The sequence below is a fragment of the Papio anubis genome, chromosome 8 (genome assembly GCF_008728515.1).
Source record: "Papio anubis isolate 15944 chromosome 8, Panubis1.0, whole genome shotgun sequence".
In the NCBI taxonomy this organism is placed as follows: domain Eukaryota; kingdom Metazoa; phylum Chordata; class Mammalia; order Primates; family Cercopithecidae; genus Papio; species Papio anubis.
In genome coordinates, this window is record NC_044983.1 from 48,911,167 (window position 1) to 48,938,820 (window position 27,654).

General features: G+C 42.4%; 1 protein-coding gene across 1 annotated transcript; it reads right to left on the bottom strand.

The window, feature by feature from the left end:
* On the bottom strand, positions 1 to 26,864 carry OPRK1 (opioid receptor kappa 1). Its single transcript, XM_003902751.3, has 4 exons — positions 26,624 to 26,864; positions 25,953 to 26,257; positions 9,407 to 9,759; positions 1 to 4,127 (listed from the first exon to the last, which is right to left on the bottom strand). Exons 2-4 carry the CDS (start codon positions 26,207 to 26,209, stop codon positions 3,595 to 3,597), a joined length of 1,143 nt encoding a protein of 380 aa, XP_003902800.2. The 5' UTR covers positions 26,210 to 26,257; positions 26,624 to 26,864; the 3' UTR covers positions 1 to 3,594.
* Between the last annotated feature and the right edge of the window lie 790 nt (positions 26,865 to 27,654).

The window sequence follows — 27,654 nt, forward strand, 5'->3', positions numbered from 1 at the left end:
TGATTTTTAGCAGGTACAATTTTGATTTTATTGCAAGGCACACAATTGTATATACAATGCATAATTATCATCTTTTAAAGTACAAGATAAAATAATATACATTATAGGAAAGAACATATGAGTATACTCTTATCTCAGAGAAGAAAATTGCCTTAAGGAAGCTGGGTTATACCCTTTTTGGATGTGATTTTCAGATTTACACTGAATCATCCAAATAGCTCTTGGTTAGAAAATAAATCTCATTGACAGGACACACAACCTTTCACAGCTTTCTCTTTACAATGTTCCAATTTAAAGTCAGCTAATGTGCTCCCTGCATTGCGTGAGTCATCTTATTTCGTCCCAGGACTAGATGAAACACCTATAAATTGTCTGACAATAGTTATACACATTTAAGAACTTTATTTCTCAGTAATATTTCACAGAATAGAACCATTTTCTTAAGATTTTATGTGACTATTGATTTTTTTTCTCCAAGCTATTTTCCCAAATGATGTATTATTTTTAGTATTAAGCCTGGAGTTTTGACTTAAACTCGAGGGATGCTCTTAGATTGGTAACTACTCTGAGACACGAAGAGTGTTTCCACTCTCCTCCCAGTTAGAGTGGGGGGTTTCCTCCTCAGTGCTGCCCCTGCATGGCTGGTTCATTTCTCTGTGCCTTCTCTGACCCCTCGCTAGGATCTATCTTCCAGACCTTCTTAGCAGGGTGGAAAGATAGGGTTCATGTAGAGAATGGATCTGAAGGTTAAACACATGCAGTTCTGGTCTCAAAGAGACACAACAGACAGTGTCCTCCCCGTTGAGGTCAGAGAATAGGAACATCAAGAGATGAGAGATATCAGAGAGCCAGAGGGGTTTGAACAAATGCACTGCCTGGAACAATGAATAAATGGCAATGTGGTCCCTGCTTCACATCAGGACATAGGACATACAGAAAGCATGTACACACTTTGACAAAGAAATACATTTGTGCAAGTGGTATTTTCCCTACCACATTGTTTACTTTATCATTCCTTTAAAGCAGTACCCTAAAATGATATTCCCTTCTTCGCTCCTTTTTCAATGTTGGGAAGTCGGTATTAACAAGAATCAAGAAGCTTGGACACCCTTCGTTGACACATACAAGCTACTATTCTTTCCTTGGGTTGCAGACTTACATATGAGGAGATGAAGGAAAATCAGGCAAACCAATAATGGCAATTAATGCTATGAGAGCATGTGAAGTGCTAACTTAAAAGAAACAGGCCAGGTGTGGCCACTCACACTTATAATCCCAGCACTTTGGGAGGCTGAGGCAGCTGAATATTCAGAGGTCAGGAGTTCGAGACCAGCCTGCACTATATGGTGAAACCCCGTCTCTACTAAAAGTACAAAAATTAGCCAGATGTGGTGGTGCACGCCTGTAATCCCAGCTACTCAGGAGGCAGAGGCAGGAGAATCATTTGAACCCAGGAGGTAGAGGTTGCAGTGAGCCAAGACCACACTACTGCACTCTAGCCTAGGCAACAGAGTGAGACTCTGTCTCAAAAACAAACAAACAAACAAACAAACAAAAGAAGAAAAAGACAGAAAAAATTAAAGGAAACACACTACTCTGATTTCATCTCACAATCCTATCTCTGTTATATTTTGCACTGGAAAGGAATCTGACAAGAAAGTCTCTTGGGTTTTCCTGTTCCATCAAGAAGTTTTTATATTTCCTGTTTCACCAGGGCTTGTTTCTGGAACTATCCTCTATATAGATATCCTTCCCGTACCATAGCCAAGATTTTTTACTATGGGATTAGTGTAAACCAGTATTTAAGCCTTTCCTGTTTACATTCAGTTATAAAAATACAAGGGCAGCCAGGAATTTCAATAAAACAAGAAATACTCAAAAGAGCACTTCATTTTCATTAGGAGAAATCACTTTCATTCTGCCATATGTCATCTGCGTTTGGTGCCATGATAATCTGGAGTGGAGGCAAACATGGTCAGAGTAACATTCTGAAGCCATGTGTAAAACCTTCAATGCAAGGTTTTGTTTCCAAAAGGTGAGAGTACATACACCACCAAGAAAGTGCATGGTGAACAGAACCTAACAGGTTTAATGATGTCTGTAGTTACATAGGGCTATATATTCATTTTTTCTATTAAATTCCAGAGGATGCTGCGCTAATAATATATAGGCTCGGAGATGAGTGTTATTTCTAAATTATCCCTTTTTTCTTCTCAGGCAAATTACAGAAAAAGCCATTACCTCTGAAATGGTAAGTTTCAGGGGGAAAAAGAGGGAATTTATATGTCATCTGGAAGTTTTAGCAAAATTACCCTAAATGTGCTGCTCCTGGCATTATCCTCAGCAGGTATGCCCTTCACAGAATGCCATGCAGGATGTGTCCTGGCACCAGGAGGGACATCATGTCCTCATTCAGCACACATTTAGGAACAATTCTACTTCCTGCTGAGAGCCACAAAATAGTACCTTGAGATCTACAGAAGCAAAACACCTTCCTCTCCGTGAATAGAGAGGATCTGCGAATCGCTATATATTCATAAAGAGATGTGGCAAATAAACTAGATCCTGCTAAGGCTACAACCTGGGAGCTAGTTGAAGCCTTTGTGATTCATTAACACATGAGTTATGAGCACTGTTACAGGACTAAATGGTATTCAGGGAGTCTGAAAGAGATCATGCCATGACTAATTCCCAGCAAAATTTCTCAGCATCAACTTAGCAACTCAGGGGATATCACTAGTGTGCCCTCAGGAAATCGCCTGGCTGGGAGGCAAGCCTATTCCTTATTTGTACATGTACTATTATTTACAGAAGATACTATATATATTTTCAGTGATATTCACACTACTTTGTTTCTTGACAATGGGACATGCTTTATTATAAGACTGTCTACCTGAATAGCATGCAAAAAAAAAAAAAAAAAAAAAAAACTGTAGTTTTCGAGAAATTAAACCATGTTAAAAACAACCTTTTGAATGTTTAAATAATTTCATAAATAGCAAGATAATGTTCTGGTATAAGTGAACATCAGATTCCTCAGATGTGGGTCCAAGCCATACATAAGCTGGAATTCTCACCACACAGCCACATGAAATGCGTGTCCACATAGCATACAGTGGGCTGGGCATGAACCCTGGAAATAGTTCTCATTCCATTGGAGGTCATTGCTGTCATTGTTAAACATCTGGATTGGATACCCACTGAGCTCTGAAAGCAATGTTTTTTCTTTTCCTTTCTTCTTAAACCGAGCTTTGAAACTACATTTCATAGGAAAGCCACAGCAGACGGGTGCTGAACCTTATCTAGGAAACCAGAAGGAAAAGATGGGTTCCCTCATTCATCAGAGGAACTGAGGGTCTGCCTCACTTCTGTACCCTAGAGAAGAGGTGCATGTGTTGCATGGATCTTTCATCCTTGATGTTTCCACTGATCACGAACGTGGTCTGCATCTGATGACTTCAGACCATGAGATCTCTAAAAGTTTATTTAAAATTCTATCTTTTCATGTCAGACCGCAGTAGTGATCTGAGTTAAACCCAGATCATTGAACTCCTCTCTCCCTGAAGAACTGTACGAAGACATCTCCACGACTAGTCATACTGGTTTATTGATCCCATCGACGTCCCTCAGGTAAGCAGGATCCTGAACTGTATTTCGGACTCTGCTAGTGCTCTGCCGCTCCATCCTCATCTTCAGTGGAAAGCAGAAGTCCCGGAAACACCGCTTAAAGTTTTCATCAAGAAAGGCGTAGAGAATGGGATTGAGGCTACTGTTGGTATAGCCTAAGGCGATGCAGAAGTAATAGCTGGAGAGAGCAGCCGTGCTGTGGGAGGTGCTCCCCAGAGCCTCCACCAGGATGAATATGTGAATGGGGGTCCAGCAGACGATGAAGACCGCCACCACCACCAGGACCAATCTGGTGATCCTACGCAGGTTGCGATCTTTCTCTCGGGAGCCAGAAAGGAGCCGGACGCTCTTGAGACGCAGGATCATTAGGGTGTAGCAGACAATGATGATGAGGACAGGGATCACAAAAGCAAAGACGAAGACGCAGATCTTCATGAAGAGGTCCCACCAGGAGTAGTCATCATCTGGGAACTGCAAGGAACACTCGATGACATCCACGTCTGGAGGAGGGCAATAAAAACCACAACATAGAAACCTGTTATTGTTATTACCGTGGCTGCAAAGTGTTTTAAATGTGAATTTTAATACCTTTTATTGCAATGGTCCCATTATAGTAAGATGACATTACCTGAAGTAGATCACCAAATTACTAATGAATTCTGTATTTTATTAGCCATCTTAATCTTTGTGCATGGAACAATGATGACAGTCACTGTTTACTGGTAACATACACAATACTGTAGAATTAAGATTAGCTGACAATCTTGCTCATCTAGCTGCAGAAGTTGGTTTGACACTGATGGCTTGCAGAAGAGGTAAAGAGTTAATATATAGCATGAGTACTTATTTCTATTTCCATTCATTAACACTTCTACCAGACCTAAGGCTCTGGCAATAAAAAAGCTAATGTGTATTTGTAATAAATGACTAAATATTTCAAATCTAGTCACTGAATTTAACAAAAGCCAACTTGTTTGAAAAACATTAACTGGTTTACAGGAAATCATTATGTGGGTCAACAGAAATTGATATGAAATTTGTTTAAATATGACTCAGGTATTGTGATTTAATGGAACCAATGACACTCGTGATTAAGGGCATTACTGAAACACAAGTAAAACCCTTGGAGGAGGTGGGGGAGAATCATCATCATCATCAAGGGAATTCTGAGTAAATCAGGCACATTTATTTTCATTTTTACCAACATTATTATGTAACTCAGATAAAACAAACACTTGTATGTGATTACTTAGAAAATTGCTTTATTTGCTCTGCTTCTCTTTGCTGGGTAGTATTCTCTTTGGAGTAGCCTTAATGTTAAGAAGACCAGGGACTCAGGATGGACACCTTCTAAAGTATTTTAATGGGGGTCCCATGGGTTCGCCTTTCCCCAAACACCAGCCAGCCCACATTTCCAACCCCTGCCCCGAGCAGTCAGCGAGCACAGAGCAGAGCTCTCTTTGCCCTGGTCCTTCCTCACAGACAAGGTAGTCATGAGCAACACCGTGAGTATGATTACTATAATGAAAATATTTTCTTCTGACATTGGAAAAATCTTCTTCAAAAATTGCGCATGAATATTTTTTAAATAGCAAAACAGCTTTATTAATGTTTTCTAAAACATTTTAATTCACTCTTAATAGATTGGGATAATAGAATATCCCATCTTACTAGAATGTTAATTACATATACTTTAAAATAAAAAGGATATAATCATTTTGGACAATTAATAAAGATAACTATCTTAGAGACCTTCATGTATCAATGAAATACCAGATCAAACCTTGGAGTAGTAAATGAACACTTCCAGAGAAATTTGTCATTTTTGATTTTTTAAAAAGTCATTGTCCAAAGTAATAATACTATGAACACTATTAACTTTTGCTTTAGTGTTTATGGTAAATTATTTTTAAATCACTACTATTATCATAGAATATAAGATACCCATTAAATAACTTTTGATGAGTGACACATGAAAAAAAAATCTGAGTTCAATATAAATATTCTATTCTGGGTTTTGACTTGTTTGTTGAATCTGGTAGAAGAGTTTCCTTGGAGGTAGGGACCATGGTTTGGTTTGTTTTTTTCTGCTTAGCTTTTGTTTTCAGCATTAGCTCTTTCTTGTGGCTGACTTCAGCTTATATGTCACTTCAGAGATGTTTAGATGGAGATCTGTCTCTTAAATGGTCCTCTCCCCGGTAACTTATACTTTGTCTACATGTTATACTCACCCAATTTCCTAGACAGAAGCTTGTCTGATCTGTAATTGTGTGTTACCTTCCTAAAGTTTTTCTCTCCATCTAGAACGTGAACTGCCTTGGTGGAGAAACCCAGCCTGCCTTAATCAATATTGAATCCCTGACACCTAGGGTAGTACTTGGAACATGTGGCGCATAAAGAGAATAAATTGTTAAATAAATGAACAAACAAATACATACCACATGAATAACAAACCCTCGAAAGTGTGTCCTAATTACAGTAGTTATTATGGAAAAGTCACTGGCTAAGCTAAGCTAAGCAGAAGCCACACAGGGCTGCTGTTTAAGTTGGATAGACCTTTAACTCCGAGGCTCAGCTTCCTCCCAAATAAACCGTCTTGCATGTAGTGGGAGATGTTAAGTATTAGATGACTGGGTGAAATAATCAACAACAGCTACCTTACAAGACTTTGGGAAACAGGCCGGGCGCGGTGGCTCAAGCCTGTAATCCCAGCACTTTGGGAGGCTGAGGCAGCAGGCCCGGATCATGAGAGTCAGGAGATCCAGAGACCATCCTGGCTAATCTGGTGAAACCCCCGTCTCTACTAAAAAATACAAAAAACTAGCCGGGCGAAGTGGCGGGTGCCTGTAGTCCCAGCTACTCGGGAAGCTGAGGCAGGAGAATGGCGTGAACCCGAGAGGAGGAGCTTGCAGTGAGCTGAGATCCGGCCACTGCACTCCAGCCTGGGTGACAGAGCAAGACTCCGTCTCAAAAAAAAAAAAAAAAAAAAAAAGACTTTGGGAAACAAACGTTCCATTACAGAGTTGGAAATATCCTCCAGAAATGTCAATGAAGCTGAATTTGTAGCGTAAAGAGAGTGCTGACGCAACAAGAATTCCAGTGCACTTCACGTTATGCTAAGGGGATCAAGCCAGGTACAGAAAGACAAATATCACATGTCATCAAGCATCACATTTGGGAGGTTAAAAAAACACCCTGAACTTACAGAGATGGAGAGTAGAACCTCTAGTGGTGACCACAGGTTGGGAAGAGTCGTCGGGAAGGGGATATACAGGGTTGGTTAATGCACACGAAATACACTTCGAAGAAAAAGGATCATGTTCGGTAGCACAAGAGGGTGACTACAGTTAACAGTAATTTATTATATATTTCAAAATAACTAAAAGCGTGAAATTATAATGTTCCTAACGCAAACAAATGATAAATACTTGAGGTGATGAATATCCCAATTACCCTAATTTGATCATTACACATTGTATGGCTTGTATCAAAATAGCGCTGGTACCCCCTAAATATGTACAACTATTATGAATCCATAAAAACTAAGCATTTTTTAAAAAAGAAATTCCTGTCCAAGCATGCCATTTTTATTACATGTTCTGTTTCAGGAAGAAGGGGGCATTTTCAGGTTGAAGTATCCATACAACTGCCTCAGTTCAACAAGCAGACTTTCATTTCCTTCTATATTAATATCAGTGGGCTGTGGCTTCTGATGGCTCCTGTTCCAGCATCTCATGCTTGTCATAATTATAGAGTTAGTTCTAATAGCTAAACTAAAGCTTTTCTTGTGGGTATTCATTTTGTTAAGAATATACTGTTTCTGCTTACAGTGATTATAATAAGTCTTAGCTACTATAATAAAAGTAAGGGCGGACTATAAATCCTCACTTAGTACACACACATATACTACATATGGAAAATATTAGAGTCAACATTTTGTGTTCACAAAGTGAAAGCTTTGCCTCAAAAGAGTTTCTTGCACTTTATTTCTATTCGCTGTAGGCATGAAGAAACAAAATCCTATGTGTGATTAATCATATTTTAAAATGCAGATACAATAAAGAAAGCTGGGCATTTCTTAAAATTTGCCTAGTAGTATAGCTTGACACCTGCTGTGGCTATGCTAGAAATTCATTTTGTAGTTTCAGAGGGAAAAGATCAGCTTCATTAAAAAACAATGAATACAGTCATTATACATTTGTCCAAACCCACAGGACGCATAACCTGGAGAGTGAGCCCTCCTGTAAACTCCAGGCTCTGGGTGAGAACGCGTCAGTGTGGGTTCAGCAGCTATAATAAATGTACCACTCTGTGGGGGAGGATGTGCCTGTGTGGGGTAAATGGAGGTAAATGGAAGCTCTCTATGCTTTCTGATCAGTTTTGCTATGAACCTAAAACTGTCAACTGAAACCTAAATAAAGTCTAAACACAAACCAACCATGTATCATGCAAGACAAGCTATGATTTTAGCGTCTTGCCCTTTCACTATGACCTGGAAAGTCCTCACTATATACACTCAGTTATCTGCTATCACAGGTATTATGAATCCCCTAATAAACTGGAGCATTTACATACCTGCTGGAGCATTTAACAGCATGAGTAAGGCCCAGAGTGACTATTCTGCTCGCCTCCCCATCATGAATTTCTATGAGCAACAAAGATGCTTTCCATACCTTTATATTTTGCTAGTAAAGCAAAACTCTTAGAACAGTACCTCTTACCTTGGTTGCAGGTCAGAGTCACCTGGGGAGAGCTCAAAAATCTTGACACCCAGGCTGTACCCCAGGTTAATTAAATCAGACCCTTCAGGGGTGAGATGCAGGCAGCAGTGTTTTCTAAAGTACCCAGGTGATTCCAAAGTGCAGCCAAGAGTAAGAACTACTGTCCTAGAAATACAGGAAAAACATCAACGTGGGGGCGGGCACGGTGGCTCACGCCTGTAATCCCAGCACTTTGGGAGGCCGAGGCAGGCAGATCACCACGTCAAGAGACTGAGACCATCCTGGCCAACACGGTGAAACCCTGTCTCTACTAAAAAAAAAAAATTAGCTGGGCATGGTGGCGTGTGCCTGTAGTCCCAGCTACTCGGGAGGCTGAGGCAGGAGAATTGGTTGAACTCGGGAGGCAGAGGTTGCAGTGAGCCAAGATCGCGCCACTGTACTCTATCTAGCCTGGTGACAGAGTGAGGCTCCATCTCAAAAAAAAAAAATATATATATATATTGGCTGGTTTGCATGGGGTAAAACCTGATATGTCCAAAATCAAGTGGTTCTGCTCATCTGTAACTACCATCCATCTGTTAACTTGATTTTGAATGGCCTACAGTCAAAGCTGTTAAAAATAGTGATTTGGAGGTTATCCTTTAGGAATAAAAGAGGAAAGAACGAGCATATGTCGCCAATAATTTGTATCCCTTGTTAAAGAGAAAAAAAAGGAATGAGAAGGTACGTCCTAGAATTGCCAGGTTGTACTTTAAAATTCCACATGCCTGTGGTTTCTTACCTCATCCTCACCCCTCCACTTTCTACTAGGCATTGCCAGAAGAGGAGACAGGTCAGGCATCTCTCTTCTGGCAATGTCATGATTGCATTCTGTGTTTAGAGGTGGAAAAGGACACAAAATTGTTCTATTTCTCATCTTCCACTGATTTAGGCACTACATTTCCACCATCTTTTGGCATCGATTTCTACTAGATATATAGCCTACTCACTCTCAAATTAAAAGTCTCTGTAATTTGAAGCTACATTTTTATGAATGGAATGAAAATGACTGCTCTTACCTTCCCTGACTTTGGTGCCTCCAAGGACTATTGCAGAGATGCCAACAGATGACGACAGCAGCCAGATGCAGATATTGATGATCTTTGCCTTCAAGGGCGTGCGGAAGTCCAAAGCCTTCACGGGGTGGCACACGGCAATGTAGCGGTCCACACTCATCATGGTCAAGGTGAAGATGCTGGTGAACATGTTGTAGTAATCAATGGAAATTACTATCTTACACAGCACATCCCCAAAAGGCCAGGAATTCATCAAGTAGACTGTACTCTGGAAGGGCATGGTTGTAGTAACTAAAGCATCTGCCAAAGCCAGGTTAAATATGTAAATGTTGGTTGCTGTCTTCATCTTTGTGTATCTAAAAGAAAAGAAACAATAGCATTTCCCTCCATTTTCAAGTGAAACGCATAAGGTGAATGTGTTTGTGATAGCCTTTGGATTACTGATTTTGCTTCTTCATTCAATTATTCTTACATTCATTGAGGGTCTAACATGTAAAAGGACTGTTCTAGACATTGATAGGAAAAATGGACAAAGATCTCTGACTTTATTGTTTATTCTACTGCTTTAAAACATTTAAATAAAGAAGATACAGAAGATAGCAGAGATAGATGAATAGACATATAGATCTAGCATTGCATATAATACAGGTCTTTATTTTGTGGCTGACAATTCATCTTAATCCTGCCCAGAGTCGTTTGGCTTTGAGCATTTTTCAAATACTATATTCATTTTCTTTGACTTGTTTAAAACATATTTTTCCTCAGAGTTATTTTGAGAAATCAATCATTATAATTATGATGTCATTTGAAACTACAAAATGGTTTTCATTTTGATATATGTTCAGTTGCAATCACTGAAACACAATTAGGTTTGCTGATTTTTGTTCTCCAGTGCACCATTAATTTGTCATTTTAAATATGTTATATAAATAAAGCGGGTTGAATCCTGCTCTTACACGTGTCATAGCACTAAGCATAGTATGGTACAGTAGGAGAGAAATAATTCTTTCTTTACTCCTTGAGATATTTTGTAAGCACGTAATATGTCTCATCTTCCAATTGAGGGAAGAGTAATTTTCAAGGTAGGTAAGAAAGATTGCTTTTATGCCTGAGTTATTCTTTACATCATAACATGATGTTTAGGACAACTTCATTTTCAACTAAGACTGAATTCAGAGGTTTGTTTTGCTTAGAGAATGCTTCGTCAAATATCCATAGAGTATTAAATAAAAGTTCCAAACCATACCATCAGGTTTTCAAAAGCCAAGAGCTGAAATATGTTGGGAAAATCCATATGTCGATTACTTTCTACAGCCTCAGATTTGAAGACCTTGTCACAATGCAAGTGTGCCCCATTTGATACATTAATTTCCACATGAGAAACAACTCTGAACGTTTCACGATAGAACAGAACAGCCCTGGCTCCTCTTGGAGGCAGTGTGGTCTCATGTGAACTCAGACAGTCCTGAGTCTGAACTCAGAGAATGACTTATCTGAGTTTCAGTTCCTGCTAAATAAGAATCATAAAACCTAACTCACAGTACATAAGACAAGGGCAGTAGATGGCCTGATGCACAGAATCACACTCCAGCCTCAGTATCTGCTGCCTTTCCTCCCCACCTCCAATCTCTGCTCATTAGGAAGTGGCTGTGTTTGGGGTCAGCCGGGAAGGCATTGTGAAGACGGGTACTAGAGTTGGTATTTGTTGGTTTCCATTTGGATGTTCTGTTTACTAATGAGTGATTTAATCTGGAAAGCGAGGAGTTTATTTAAAAATGTGTTTTGCCTTTATACTTTCTATTCAGACATTATTAAGTGACCTATAAGTTTTAGAAAGTGACTAAACATGGATGGCCACGGTCTCATAGCACAGGCTTTACAAAAACAGAGATAGCCAAGCAAGGACCGTTACTGAGAAGGAGCCACATGTTTCCAATGCGAAAGACTGAAATGCTCTCTATTCAGATATTTTCTTAAAAATATGGTTTTATGTTTGAAAAAAAATGCATCTTACAAACCTACCTTCTACTCTTTCAACTCCTCCCACCCCAAAACCCCTGATACTAGCAAGGATTCCAGCAGGAATCTGACTCCTGCTCTTGTATTTTGTGACCCTGATATTCCCCCTCTTTCTTTATGAAGTCAGAGTGGCATTCTTTTTGCTATAAACTTAGGCAGACCTGGGTCCTAGTCCTTAATTTTCAAACTAACAAGTATACTTTAGAGGGTCCTTAACCACCCTGAGCCTCAGTTTCCCCAGTTGTAAAATGGAAACTATAATATTTATGTCACAGAGTTCCAGGGGTAATGAATGAAGGCACCTGAACCAGACAGCATGTCTAATCTATGTCATCTTCCCCAAATCCCACCTCCCTCCTTACGTGGGTGGAAGCCACCAGTTACCACAGGAAGCAGAAAAGAATATAGTTTCTAGGTAACATCCATGGTCATATTTACCCAATTCAGCTTAAATATAAAAGGTGAGAATAAAAATGAGCCCCAGGACCGGACACAAAGAACATGAATGGAATGATACATAAATTACTATAAAATGTAATGTGCATCTTTAAGTAGTCACACAATGTAGAGTAATAGCTTGATTTTAGTTTTTCAAAATATTTATAGCCAATAGATGTATGAAACTGCGTAAGACTTGAACATGTAAAGAATTCAAACCCCATCTTCAGATCTCAGAGAGATGAGCATAGGCAATAATCACACTGACCACATTTCTGAAGTGCCCGCGTCAGGCCCCCTGCCAGGCGTTCCCCAAGTTTTGTCTCGTTTCGTCCTCACAGTCACTTCACGTAGTAGGTATTGGTACTCTATAGATGAAGTGACTAAGAATCACAGGATTTTCTTTAAAATTCTCAAAGTGATATAACTATAAAAGGCACAGCAGAAATTTAAACCTAGGGGTTTGATCCCAATTCGTGTATTCTTACATCTCCCCAGCACTTTGTAATTTGCAAAGTCCAGTATGTTGACTTCCACGTATCTTGCTTGATTCTCAAAACTACTGCCCTTCTAGTTTCCCTGAGAGACTTATGTGTTTTGCCTCATATAGCTGAAGAAAGTCAGGCTCAGGTAAGTTAAGTGATTTGTTTGGTGTCAGCAGAGGCAGGACCTCAGTGGGAGCATCTGCAAGGGATGGCAAGGCAGGGCCCCTCTTCCAGGTTTCTGGAAGACACATGCGTATAAACCTATAACACTAGAAGGGGAGAACTCATAGAGTATAATTAAAAGTAATGAATAAACTATGACTTCAATGAATATTTATAGATAGTCTTCTGTGTACTACACTGGACTACTCTGTGAACGTGAATATAAAGCAAGGCTGTGACGCTCAGAGGCAGTCTGGTTGAGCCCTGGGGTATTGTTTGTATCTAACCGCAACAGAATTAGCCAGTCTTTTCATTCATTGTATGTCCACCACTGAAAAAACAAGCAAGCTTTCTCATTACGCTATGATATGAAATTATTTTCCATTTCACCCACACTGCTTTACAAAAATTCACAAGCATTTCAAGCAAAATGGCACCATCTGGGTGGGAAGTTCTGGCTTGTGTGGAGGAGCTGGAAGTGGGGTGGCAGCTCATGGCTGCACTTTTGAGCATACACACCGCAGGAGCATATGGTATGAAAAGAGCAAAGTCCGTGGGCTGTCCTGGCTAAACTGACAACATAACAGACCTGAAAACAACAGTACGGTGCGTGGAATGGGACGTGAGGGGCAGGCCGGGAAAGAAGGCTTACCTAGGGAACTTGAGTTGTGAGCACCGGGAAGGCTACGGTGGCCAGGCAACAGGGCGGAGGGTGTTCCAGAGACTTAGAAATGCTCCCCAATGACACCTTGACTCAAGACCATCCTAGTGTACTTCTCTTTACAGAGAAATGAGGGGTGGCTTCAAAATTGGCAGCCACTGGTGCTTGTGTGATGGTGAGGGGAACAAAGTTATCTGCTGAGATGTCAGGAACCAATGTCACCAGGCAGGGTTTCTGGGAAGACGTGACACTCACCACGCTAGAAAGGTGGCACTTGAGAAGGCAGAGCTGACCCTGCAACACGGCACCCTCAGGACTTTCCGTCCTTTCCATGCATGGCTGTACTCAGACAATATGCAGGAGGTAGAAGAGGTAATTATTGGATTATTAGCATGCTTTGCTGTTGAGGTGCATTGCCTAGGTTTGTTTGCTGTTTTTTAAATTTCAGTGATGCTTCTTTAATCAGGAACTCCTTTTTACCTTCATGACAATAGTATAATATGCCTTTAATCTTGATGACTGATTACCATATACCTTTCAAACCAACACACTTTCAGTTGCACTGATTTCAGTTATTCTGGGTCTTCCCTTGCACTTGTCCCCCATGGTAACGCATGCACCCTCTCTTCCCTCTCCAGTTATGTGCATGGCCCCTCCCCTGTTTTTACCCTTTCATTTCTTTTAACACGTTTTTAAACCCCTACCCCATCAGTAGCAATATACTAGACTTTGAGGATGACTGAAAAACTCAGTATACAGGCCCTGGCTCTGAGGATCTTTTAAACTGAGACCAGATTCTAATGTGAACTATAGGAATACATGGAAGGGAAAGATTGCTGTGTAGTGAGGAAATCAGGACATATTTTGAAGAGAAAACTTAGCAGGATCTTGAGTTTTGAAAAAGATTTGGACAGAGAGAGAAGTTTTCTGGCTAGTGTCTCATTCAGAGTCAATGAGGAAATGGATTTCCTGGTTCAGGGATTCTGCTGAGGAGTCACAGGTGGCTGCCTGGGATGGAACAGTAGTGTCAGGCCACAGAGGGCCCTGAAAACCAGAAGGAAAAAAATCACTTTAACATTTATTGATGACATTATGTGACAGACACTGTTTGGGGAATTTCATGTTGTCTGATGAAGTTGTCATAATGACTAAATGAGACATGCATAAAATTACTTAGCACCAGACTGGTACTTGATAATTGCTTAGTGAACGCCAGCCTTCATTGTCACATGACTGCTCCTGCTGTTGTTACTGTTGTCATTCATTACCTACCACAGCCCTAATATGCCATATCACAATCCCGTAAGATACCACTGCCCCCACTTTCTTCTGAAGAAAAAAAGGTTGAGAAAACGTCTTAAAAATACTCTCTTGTCCCTACAAAGGCCACAAACTCATCCTTTTTTATGGCTGCATAGTATTCCATGGTGTGTATGTGCCACATTTTCTTAATCCAGTCTGTCACTGATGGACATTTGGGCTGATTCCAAGTCTTTGCTATTGTGAATAGTGCCGCAATAAACATACGTGTGCATGTGTCTTTATAGCAGCATAATTTATAATCCTTTGGGTATATCCCCAGTAATGGGATGGCTGGGTCATATGGTACATCTAGTTCTAGATCCTTGAGGAATCGCCATACTGTTTTCCATAATGGTTGAACTAGTTTACAATCCCACCAACAGTGTAAAAGTGTTCCTATTTCTCCACATCCTCTCCAGCACCTGTTGTTTCCTGACTTTTTAATGATCGCCATTCTAACTGGTGTGAGATGGTATCTCATTGTGGTTTTGATTTGCATTTCTCTGATGGCCAGTGATGATGAGCATTTGTAGGGACATGGATGCAGCTGGAAACCATCATTCTTAGCAAACTATCACAAGAACAGAAAACCAAACACCGCATGTTCTCACTCATAGGTGGGAACTGAACAATGAGATCACTTGGACTCAGGAAGGGGAACATCACACACCGGGGCCTATCTTGGGGAGGGGGGAGGGGGGAGGGATTGCATTGGGAGTTATACCTGATGTAAATGACGAGTTGATGGGTGCAGCACACCAACATGGCACAAGTATACATATGTAACAAACCTGCACGTTATGCACATGTAGCCTACAACTTAAAGTATAATAATAATAAATAAATTTAAAAAAAAAATACTCTCTTGTTTTTCAGTTCTTGGAATCTATATGTAATAAGTAAAGGAACTCAGGCTTGTCTTATTCCAAGGTTTCTTTAAAAATCAGGTATTTTATCAGAGACATAAATACTGCCACTTCCTGCAGTTCAAGATTAAAAAGCATTCTGATGAGGACGGTCAAGTATGTATCATCAGGGTAGAAAACATATAGCATGAGAAACAGGGCAAGGCCCAGGCAGAAATACTGTAATAATACATTAAATACTACTCCTCAATGGACAAAACAATGTCATGTACATTCTGGAATTTTTCCATAGGCCCATTTTTGGGGGTGGGAAAACTGAGTTAAAAGGGAGTAGGTGACTTGCCTGAAACCACAAACTAGTGAGACAGTGGGAATTCAAACTTCAGCTCCAATATAATAAAAAAGAAACAGGAAACAAAACAAAACAAAAGCCCTGGTGATTTTCTAAATAGATTCCTTTAATACAGCAAAAACCTAAAGGTCCATAGAATGCACCTGAACAAATGCTGTTTGGTGAAAACACGAATGTGATCAAATGCCACTGACCCACAGGAAGCTGGGAGCTCTCTTACAACACTAGAGTTGCCCTTGGAATCCAAAGATGCTCAGGACACCAAACTCATTGGGAGGAAAGCTCTGCAGCAGCAGGGAAAATGCAGTCCTTTTTCACAAATGATGGAAGATGAGCATGATGAGAGATGAGTTTGGGAGCTCTTTTCTCTGTATTGCCAACGAGCATTTTCCTGGGCGTGTCTTCCAGATGCATGGCATTCTAGATTTTATGTGCAAAATGATCAGAAACAGTGGGGGAAACGGAGAGTGCTGGTCAAAGGATACAAAGCTTCAGTATAAGATGAAAAAATTCAGGGGATCCAATGTACAACAGGGACTAGCATCAACAATACTGTATTGCTTATCTTGAAATTTGCTTACTGAGTAGATCTTAAGTGTACTCACCCACCCCCAACACACACCATACACACACAAAATGGTAACTGTGTGTGGTAATGGCTGTGTGATCTGTGGTAATCACAAATTAATGTGTATCAAATTACCATGTTGTACATGTTTAATATATGTAATTTTTATTTGTCAATTATGCCTCACCAAATCTTGGGGGGGAAAATAATGAACCCTGATGTAAAGTATGGCCTCTGGGTGATGATGTGTAAACGCAGGCTCATCAGTCCCACAAATGCCCCACTCTGGGGGAATGTGAGAATGGAGACTGTGCATGTGTGGGGGCATGGGGTATATGGGAACTGTAACTTCCCTTCCATTTTTCTGTGAAGCTAAAACTGCTTTTTTGAAAGTCTGTTTAAAAAATAAAAATAAAATGAAGATTGATGACCGTGCTGATGTCACTTCTCAGTGGAACTTACTTAAAAACATAGAGTGTTTCATTAAATTTTTCAGTTAGTTTCCGTTCACCTCAATGAAATTAACTGCTATACGCTCTTCTGGGTTATTTACTATTGAAATTGTAGGGTTTCTTTTTTTTCTAAAGGGGCAGTAGTTTATTAATTTTAGAAAAGAAAGGAGGGAGGCAGAGGCAGGAGGATGGCTTGATCGCTCCACTGCACCCCAGCCTGGGCGACAGAGACAGATTCTATGTTTGTTTGTCTGCTTAAAAAGAAAGGTAAAAGAAAAGAAAAGGACAGGAAAAGAGAAAAAAAGGAAAAAGAGAAAGCAAGGAAAAAGGAAAATGGAAAGGAAAGATAAGGAAATTAAAGTCACTGCTTCTCAAAAGATCTGACTTTGATATCCCTCAGTCTGTAGCATTCTGAAGGAGTCATGCTCGCATAGGAGCCAGGCCCTTGCAGCTCTCCAGAATCACTCTCCTGCATGCAAAGTGCAAAGCCATCAAGAGAACAGCAGGCAGCCACGTGCGATCAGGATCCCGATGCACAGCCCCGTGCAGGGGCAGGCTGTCCATGCAGGGTGGCAGCAAGCAAGGAAGGAAGGGTAACGGGGAGCGATGATTCCACGGGAACAGCCAGTGCCCCCGGGAGCTGCTAAGCTCCTCCTTTCAGTTGTCCCGGCTGGGGAATCATGTGCCTCTGGACCCCCAGAAGGAATGTTCTAGTGCATTCAGGGGTACATGCAGGGTAAGCACTTCTCACGCCCAACAGCACCTGTAAGAAAACGGCACCTTGCTAATGACTGGCGTGCACTTTCCTAGGGCACAACTACCTGGATGCCTAGCAATATATGGACACTTAAAATTAATTTTCCTATTTTTATACAGAAAGCTGACCTAAGTCAGAGCAAGCCACAGAGTGTGGGCACATGGAGAGGGGGATGATGGCCCTCCTGTGCTGCCCTCTTCCCATGAAGCCAGTCCTCCACTGGACAGGAAGCAACCCACTCAGGCAGAGGGCGCTGAGAAGATTCAGGGCTAAGCAAATTGGGCTGTGATACTGGATTGATCATTTAACAATTGCCTGCCCTTGGGCAGTTCATTAAACCTCTGTAGTTGATTTCCTCAACTGTAAACGAGCTCTAACAATCTTCATTTCATAGGTGTGTTGTGAATTTGTGTGAGCTCAACAGGAGCTCTGAAAATCAGTCCTGTCATAGCTGATCTCTGACTGCATGTAACTCCAGCCATTCTTAATCCAAGGCTTCCCTGCCCAGCTTCAAACCAGTTCCTTTGGGATCTCTGAATTCATCACATGGTTTTGTCGTCCTCCATTGAAATTTCAACCTGCTTGGCCAATGGAGAAGGCAAGTGTTAAACAAGCCATTTACAGTATTATCCCCCTCCTAAAATCTATTCTTCATATATAAGCCTTCCTTACCAAATACATAAACCTGCATCCCCTCCAAAGAAAGGGAAAAAAAGGGACGACTGTTGATCTTTCTGTTGAGGAATAAATAAATGTTATTCTGAAACCATCTCTTGTTAATATGATTCTAAGCATGTATTACTTGTACCACTGAAACCACATAAGCTAAACCTTCAAAAGGCAACTGTCCTGCAGCCATACAATTTGAGGTTTTTAGCTGAACACAGAGACTCCTGGGGCCACGACAATTAAGTGCATCCAAGTTAATCGGGAATGAAGGGAGGTGCCAACTGCACAGCCACATGAAAATATTGCTGCTGCTGAGATGCAGCTGAATGAGTCATGGAGAGGAGCTATTCTGTACCAGTGAGAAGCAAATTCCTTCTGAAACTAACTCTGAGACAGGCATCAGAAAACATGTAAAGTCAACAAATCAAGAAATGATTTTGAAGGCTACAGTTTTGCCTGGAGTCTATTAAAGTTTAGGAGCTCTATACCTGATCACCCAACTGGTTTCTCGCATTCTTGCGCTCTCTCTCTCTCTCTCTCTATCTCTCTCTGCAGTTGTATAGTCTCTGATCCCTGAAAACAGTGCCACAAGGCTTTGGCCTCCATCTGCGATCACACATCCCACAGGGGAGAAAATAATTTGGTTAATCCATGTAAGCAGTTGCAATTCTCTCTTTCAAAAGGTTGTCAAATGTATACAAATTACTTTGAGAAATGAAAGATAGTCTCTTGAAAATAATTTCTGAAGTTATTTTTGCTACATTTGTATTAAAGAAACTGTTTAAAGACAGGATCAAGAAATTAAAGACAGTTTCAAGAAAAATTAGAACATACTATATTAACCAAAGCCTAAAATAAGACTGGTGTCCTGTAGGGAACAGCCATTGGTGAATTATACAGGTACGATATTGTACCTCTGCTTTTTTTGAATGCCTCTGTACATGTGATTTGGTGATATTATCTAAGGTAGGCTATGTTGACACTTGTGAGAATGTGGAACATGTATGTACACACAACTACAGTTGTGTTTACAACAGGTAATTTAACAGTGATTACAACAAGTTATCAGTAATTCAACAGTGATTACAACAGGTACTTCAAGGAGGGAGAAGAAGAAACTTGGGAGAGAAGAGGCAGGCATTGTGCCAGACACTCTGTCACCCCATTCCGTCCCACACTTCTCTAGTTCCAAGACAGCCACATAGTTTTGGTGAGACTGAGAAAAGAACAACCATGAGGCCCAGACTGGCTCAGGGGTGACTTGAATGAGTCAGTAAATGGCACATAACCTAAGATAATCCCAGCAGAGGAAGCCTGGAACTTCTGTTCAGTGGATTGGGGAAGAAACACTGTATCCCACTACTTATAAGCAAGAAGATGAGTATTTTTATAAGGACCAAGCTCTATGCCTAGTAAGTTTGGGTGAGTTGGCTCCCTTTGGTGCAGAAATTTGAGGTCAGGAAATGTAACCATTTCCATAGTACCTTTGCAGTTTTGTTTTCTTCTAGGCCCCTTACAAAGTTCTCCCATTGGGGAGGTTTCAATACTGCTGAGGCTGAACTGTAGGGAAGCAAAGGTCTCCCAGAGGATGGTTCACGAGAGATGGAACCCTATAGGTCTGTATTCTGACAGCAACAAATTAATTACAACTAATAAGAAAAGAAATAGGCTAAACTTAAGACCAAGGATCAAAGAATTGTCTGATTCCTCTTATTTTTCTTAATAAATTTTTCTTGTTTATCCTTACATTTAATTTACAAAAATAAACAAAACGAGAACATATACATAATTGTTGTGAAAACTGAAGCTTGACAGAGTGCCCTCTTAAGGAGAACAGAAAGAGGATGGGCAGTGTTCTGAGCTGAACCATGCCCTCCCAAAATTCCTATGTTGAAGTCCTAAGCCCCAGTACTTCAGAATGTGACTGTACAGTCCTGCCTTGGTATCCTTGGGGGATTGGTTCCAGGACTCCCTGTCAGATCCAAAATCCATGGATGCTCCAGTCCCTGACATAAAATGAGGTGGTGTTTGCATGTAACTTATGCAGATTACTTATAATACCTACTACAATGCAAAGGTTATGTAAATAGTTGTTATACTCTACTGTTTATGGAATAATGACAAGAAAGAAAGTCTGTACATCTTCAGTACAAGTGCAATTTAAAAAAACAACATTTTTCAGCCATGATTGGTTGAATCCATGAATGCAGAATTCACAGATATAGAATGAGGGCTGACTGCATTTGGAGATAGGAGCTTTAAAGAGATAATTAAGGTAAATGAGACCATATGGGTGGGCCCCAGTCTGATATGACTGGTGTCCTCATAAGAAGAGATTAGGACACAGATGTGTAGGGCAAAGGCTATGTGAAGTTACAGGGAGAAGGCCGGATCTACAGGTCGAGGAGAGAGGCCTCGGGCCTCAGGGAAAGTCCTGCAGACACCTTGATCTCAGGCTTCTGGCCTCCAGAACTGTGAGACAGTCAACAACAGGGGTTTCTTAACCCACCCAGTCTGTGGTGCTTTGTTATGGCAGCCTCAGCAAACTAATGGAGGCTCTAGAAACCTGAGGTGCCAGGGAGATAATCACACTGAGCCATTTAGAAGGAAGGAGGCCAGCTGAGTCTGCAGAAAGGAATGGATAACTGGGAGAGAGAGAGAGAATTAGATTTAGGATTTGTCAGAATGTACCTGACAGTTATGGCCACAAGAATGGATGAAACCATTGATAGGGAGTGTGATGGTCAGTTTGATGAGTCACCTCGGCTGGGCTATAGTCCCCAGGTTTTCAAATACTCATCTCAGTGCTGCTGCAAAGGTGTTTTGTAGGTGTGATTAGAGTCCATAATCATTGACTTTAAGCAAGGGAGATCATCCTAGGTAATCTGAAAATGCGGCCTGATCCAATCAGTGAAAACCTTAAAAGCAGAGCCGAAGCTCCCTGAGGAAGAAGAAATTCTGCCTGGAGAGCAGCAGCTTGTCTCTCCTGACTTCCTATCTTAGCCAGTCCCACAGTCAGCTATGCCACTTTTTTGTGAGAAATTTCTTAACAGGGACATCCCCTACTGGTCCTGCTTCTTCGGCTGATCCATGACTAATACAGAGAATGTGCAAAGTGAGGACAGAAGAGGGCTGAGAAGGCTCTGGAGAATATGAGCATTTAGGAAACATCAGAGGAAGGGCATTCTGTGCAGGGGGGCAAGGAGAATGCCAGAGGATGGGGGGGAAGCCAAGAAGAGGGTGCTATTCGAGAAAGTGAGGACCTAAGGTTGCCCAAGCATGCCAGACCATCCACACAAGCCAAGTGAAAGTGACCTAAAACGACCATCTGAAACACACACCAGGGCTTTGGTGAAGGAGCACGGGGGGAGCTCAAATGCTCAGGGCAGAGGACCGGGTGGAAGAAAAGGAAACAAAGAGGAGGGATTACTCCTCCAAGAAGCTTGCCTACCCATGACAGGCAGGCAGATGAAAAGACATTAGCTAAGGAAATGAGGAAAATGGAGGGTTGGTGGACAGTGGGTTGTTGATTACTTGTAAGATGACAGACGCTTGGGTATGTTCATGTGCTGAAGAGCAGGTGAAGAGGGAGAGATTGCAGACACAGTAGAAAGGAGATAGCTTATATGGTAAAGACCCCAGAAGGCAACGAGCTTCAAAATCCAGGAGCAGGAATTAGCCTTGGATAGAAGGAAGGAGAAAATTCCTGTGAGACAAAACAGAATGCAGGGAGGGTGGCTGCCAGTGTGCGTATGTAGAGAAGCAGTGTTCCTGAGGGCTGCACTCCAGTGTCTTGGTGAACTACTAGGTAAGACCACTCATGAAGGGAATATGATATGACCATGAAGAGAATATGATCAGGTGGAGGGTTTCAGAATAAGTGTAGATTTGAATTCATTTTTAAAAATGGGAAATGAAAGAAGGAATTGGCTCTTTCTGGAAAATAGAAGAGGGGCACAGAAAAATGTCTAGGGAGAATTAGGGTCAGATATACTTGAAGGTGGTGACTTTGTCTTGACAAAGATAAAATTGATTTTATCCAACAGCATCCAACTAGCTGGGTATAGGAATAAGGAAGGTAGGTTACTGGCTTGATCAAGGGTTAAGGCTTTAGTGGAAGACACTGGCAGAAGTACAAGAAGGCAGGACACGTGAGTGTGTTGTCAAGACAGAGCTTTAAGTGATAGCTCATGGAGTCTAGGATGGGGAAGAGAAAAAGAGATAGTCTGGGAGAAAATGTAGAACCTCCTGGAAAGAAAGAATCCAAACGTTTGCAGGAGTGGTATGGTGGGAAATGAGGAGCAGAATGGGTAAGAGCGCAGGATCTATGGTCAGGCCGCTGGGATCATTTTGGCCCCGTGAGTTACCCAGGTGTGACCTTAGTTTATTTCAATCTTTTGTGCTTTAGTTTCCTCATCTATTAAGTGGGTATGGTAATGATATACCTATAGTTGCGAAGATTAAATAATTCATGTGAAGAAGGTAGCTTTACCTGCTTGACACATATTAAGTGTTCATTAAGTGTCAGTCACCTTCTTTAAGGGAGGAGAGAGTCGAACATGTATGAAGTTGTGGTAAGAGTGGGAGAATGGATGTTTACGATGTCAGAGGTAGGGCTGCCTCTGGCAGGGCAGAGGGGTGTGGGTGTCATGGTGTTCATTAATTAATAAGAAATGAAGACTGCACGGGGGAATCCTGCACAGGAGGAAGTCGTGAGACCACAGGATTAGAATCCTGATGGTCAGCCGAGTGTAGTGGCTCACACCTGTAATCCCAGCACTTTGGGAGGCCAAGGTCGGCAGATCACTTGAGGTCAGGAGTTTGAGACCAGCCTGCACAACATGGTGAAACCCTGTCTCTACCAAAAATTAACTGGCCATGGTGGTGCATGCTTGTAATCCTTGCTACTCGGGAGGCTGAGGTGAGAGAATCACTTGAGCCTGGGGGGCAGAGGTTGCAGTGAGCTGAGATCATGCCACTGTACTCCAGCCTGGGCAACAGAGTCAGACTGTGTCTCAAAAAAAAAAAAAAAAAAAAAAAAAAGAATCCTGAGGGTCACACCCATATTCACACCCAACAACCAAAAACTCCAAAGCCTGGTGAGTGAGGAGGCTGGAGCACTTACATTTTAAGGTCTCCTCAGTGAAAGTTAATGTGCCCTAATTATCAAGGGATTATGTCAGTTGGTACACACTAAATGATGAGAACTCTTGAAACTTTAAATCAGAAGATACGAGGCAGCACTCCAGGGACCCGAGGTGGGAAAAACTATTTGTAAGGCAGGCCTAAAAGTAGCCAAATCTTTTTCCACAGCTCTGCCTCCCCAGGTCTGAGCTGAACAGTCTAGATTGCGCCTGCCCACACTCTGACCATCTAAGTTCCATTTCTACAATTATTTTCTATGAGATTGAACTATGCTAGGAGCCCTTCCCATGTAAAATATTTTAAAATAGTATCCTCCATCTTTCAAGCACAGCTACTCAGTCTCTTCAGTTACAAGGGCTGCAGGGCCTCCACACCCTGGTTTGCACTCAAGCCTGATGATCACAATGCAAGCCACTTTATGCCACCCTCTCTCCAACTTCAGTCTCTTCATTTCCTAAGATAAATAAACCCAAGTACATCAATTCTTCTTCAAAGGTTTTATTTTTCAATCCTTGAACCATCTATCATTATGAAATAATGCTAAATACTCCTTTTCCCTCTTAGCTATAGACTTAAGTGAACTAGGTTCACTAGACATTAACCTTTTACTTGTGAAGAACTTGAGATGTATGTGCCCTAGCCATCAGTGAACTAGCTAGATTTCAGTAGGTTGGCACTCCAGGATGGCAGTAGAACTCTTCGCTTTTCATTTATCATCAAATGTAACCTTTAAGCATTGAGAATGGAGTGGGAGAATGGAGAACGATGTATGTGAACTATCCAACTCCTTTTATATTTTTAGCTGAACTTATCCCCTTATAACACACTTTAGTGTTGGATATCTTTGGGAAATCTATCCATTAAAAGTCCTAGCTAATCTACAGGATTTTTTTTCCTTCTTCCATGTCAAATGTTCCCCATGGAGTTATATTTGCACATAACATCTAAATGTTATGTTAGGATTCTTCAGTCTTTTTAATTCTAGTCTGCAAAAGGTTGTAGAGCAACTACAAAGCTCTTTTCAAACTGGAGACTTCAGGGGCTCATTCAAATAACAATAATATGTATCTGTTTTACTTGAGCACCCAAATATGATATGGGTAGAAACAGAGCTAATTTGTTTTCTTAGAGCTTTCTTTTGTGTAACAATGTTTCTATTACCCCACCACCAAAAAAATGGCTTCTGTACCAAAGATCTCCTAAAAATTTTGATTAAAATTTAGAATACAGTTGTCTTTTCTTTTGTCTAATTGTCTCTTTAGTAGAGGCCAGCCCTCAGATTACTAATGACTTGGACAAACAATTTACTTTTAAAATATTCCCTCCTTTACTCATCATGGATAGAATTCCTGCGAAATGCAATAGGCAATTATGAAAACCAAGGGCACCAAGCTATAAACACTAGTTGCTGGTGAAATGAGCTTTATAATAAGTGTTTGGAGACTTAAATGATGGTTTTTAATGTCAGAGCATACATAGGAAGAAAAGACCTGACATTCTCAAGCAAACAAAACAAAACAAAACAAAAAACAAAAGATAAAGCAGTATTTTTATTATGATAATATTCCAAGGGAAAGATTTATGCTATCATTCATGATATGGTTGCTAAAGTTCATAATAAACAAAAGGCCTGTTTCAAAACTAAAATCAAGCTTAAAAAAAAATCAGTTATTCATCCTTTCAGAGTCCCTAGCCAGGGTGACTTGCACCCCGCCCTTATTTCACAGAGACTTCTCAAAGGAACACAAGTGTCCTACTCCCTCTCACAGGTGTGTTGACAAAACTCTAGTGCTTCCAGAAAAGGAAACACATCTATCTCAAGAAGAGTGCAGAACAAAGTTAGGTTTTTCTTTTCTTGCTTTTCTTTCTTAAAGTCAGAATCACTTTGCTTACCAGAAAATTAGCATATACGTGGACATTGGGATACTTATTATTGGAAGTTGACCTAAAGAAATTTCCACACACACAAAAATAATAATAAAATAAAACCTTCAATTTCTCATGGTGGAAAAAAAAACAGCAAAGCAGTTTTTGAAAATCTCCACAGGCCATGCTTTAGAAGATAAATATTATTTACTGATATTCCTAACAAATGGGATGACATTTGGTACTAAAAAGGCTCCTATATGCATATCAACAACGCTAGATCACATATCAGGCTTTTGTTTCATAAGCCAAAACACCAGTCTGAGGAGTCACAGGAAATTCGGAATTATCTTCAGTGCATTGGGTGGGCTTGAAATTTATCTTAAGAAATATTTGCAAAGGGCAAAACAAAGTGCTACGAACTGGCGCAGGCAACCAGGCAAATGGATTAACCCCTTCACCAGGAGACCCTGACCCTGTTGTCAGCACTCTGGCGCCTTGCCCTGAGAATAGAGTTTTCAGCAGAAACGCTGGGCCCTAGGGTGGAGTCGGGGGGGTCACTCTGAAATCTTCCAGATGCCCCTGGCCGCTCGGATTCGCCTGTGTGAACCTCTCAGCACTCCACCAAAAACTACCAGAAAATCCTTCACCTCTTCTAGGAGGCTACCCTGTAGCACTTCCAGCATCCTTCACAGAACAGAGTTCCCATCGCCTGGCTAGCTGCCCCCACCGCCGCTACAGTGGCGAGGCCCGACCCTCACTCCCTGCCCTGCCCAGCCCCCCGGGCCGCGCAGACCCCGCGCTCACCGGATGATCACGAACATCACCAGCGAGTTGCCCACCAAACCCACAACGAACACCACAGAGTAGACAGCCGTGATGATGACCGGGATGGCCGGGGAGATGTGCGCGGGTTCCAGCTGCGCGTCCTCCGAGCCGGCGCTGCCGTTGCTGTCGAGCTCGGCCCAGCCGGGAAACCAGGCGCTGCTGTTGGGGGGCAGGCAGGCGCTCGGGGCGCAGGTAGGGCCCGGCTCCCCGCGGAAGATCTGGACCGGGGAGTCCATGGTGGGGCGGCTGCAGCGGGAAGACCAGCACAGGCGGCACCTGCGGGGCTGCGGAAGCGAGAGAACCGGCTGGACGCGGAGAGGCAAACTTTGCCCCCGCCCTGGCTGGCGCCGCTGAGGACCCGGAGCCTGCGGACCCCCACCCTGGCCGCAAGTCGCCGGGAACAGGACAGGGAGGACAGACTTCTCGCTTCCTTCTCCGCCAGCAGGCGCGCCGCTGGGTGCCAGAGAGGGGAGAAGAGCGCTCACTCCTTCTCTCTCAGCTCCTGAGGTGCCTCCCTCACCATTTCTAGGCACCAGCCCCTGGTGAAACTGTCCCCAGACTGCCTATCTGAGCCCCCAGGGTCAAGCCCCTTTCCCACCTCCCAGAACGGAGGTCTAGCTAGAACTGCGCCTCGAAAGCCCAAAGCTTACCTCTGGTTCCCAGAGACAGGCGAAGGCGAGGTAATTTAGGGGACGCCCTGGTAGGTGCTGAACCGCGCGCTCAAGAGTCCCGCTCAGCTCTTGGCGTCACTTGCTCTCGGACCCCGGCCCCACTCTCGGCCCCAGGGCTGCTGTTCCGCTGAGCGCAGTCCCCGCCTCTCAGTGCACGGCTCCCACTACTGGCGGCGGCTCCGCGGGGCGGGGCGGGGCGGGACGCAGCCGGGACGCGGCTGGGCGCTGGGGACCCGCGGGCAGAGAGCTCGGCTGGTGCGCCCGCCCCAGGCCGGCCGGTCCTTGCCCCGCCCCTCCCGCCCGGAGTCAGCCCCGAACTCCCTAGCCTCTCAGCCCCGCGTCCCCTCCAGCCCCGAAGGCTCGCCCGGCCCACTAACTGCCCGAGCGGCACACAAGCTAGCCCCCGGCCATGCAGCCTTCCCGGAGACCTGAGACTGAGCCATTTAGATTTAGTAAAAAGGAGGGGCGTGCCTATTTTGTGCAAGTATGCACCTGGATTTTCATATTGTGTCTAGAACTTATCTGCATAGTTCGCAGTCAGGAACTACTCTGATTAGAATGACCCATACAAAGAAAGTAGCAAAATGATCCAGTTATAATAAGACCAGTTCATAAAATAATGACTTAAAAGACACATAAATAGAATATTTCCTTGTGTTCTCTTCCATTCCATCTGCTGTAACTGGGATGACAGGCTGCAGACAAACTGCACCTTACGGGTGTTACCTGACTTGCTGATAGTATCTGAGAAGGGCAAAACACTTTCCTTACCCGGGCCTCAGTGGTGCTCTAAGGAGGTGAAAATGCCTCTGTTTTACATTTATCCCTGCAGCCATCATGTTCTCCTCACTTCTCCCTCACAGTAGCACCGCCTCCATCATACGGCCGGCCGCGAATCTGAGCGTCCATAAATAAACTGTCACCCGTCATTTCTTTGCATAACTCTGCTAGTCCAAGGATCGCTGTCAGATTCTGCTGGAGTAGAGACATTCTCTTCTCAGGCAAAGGGA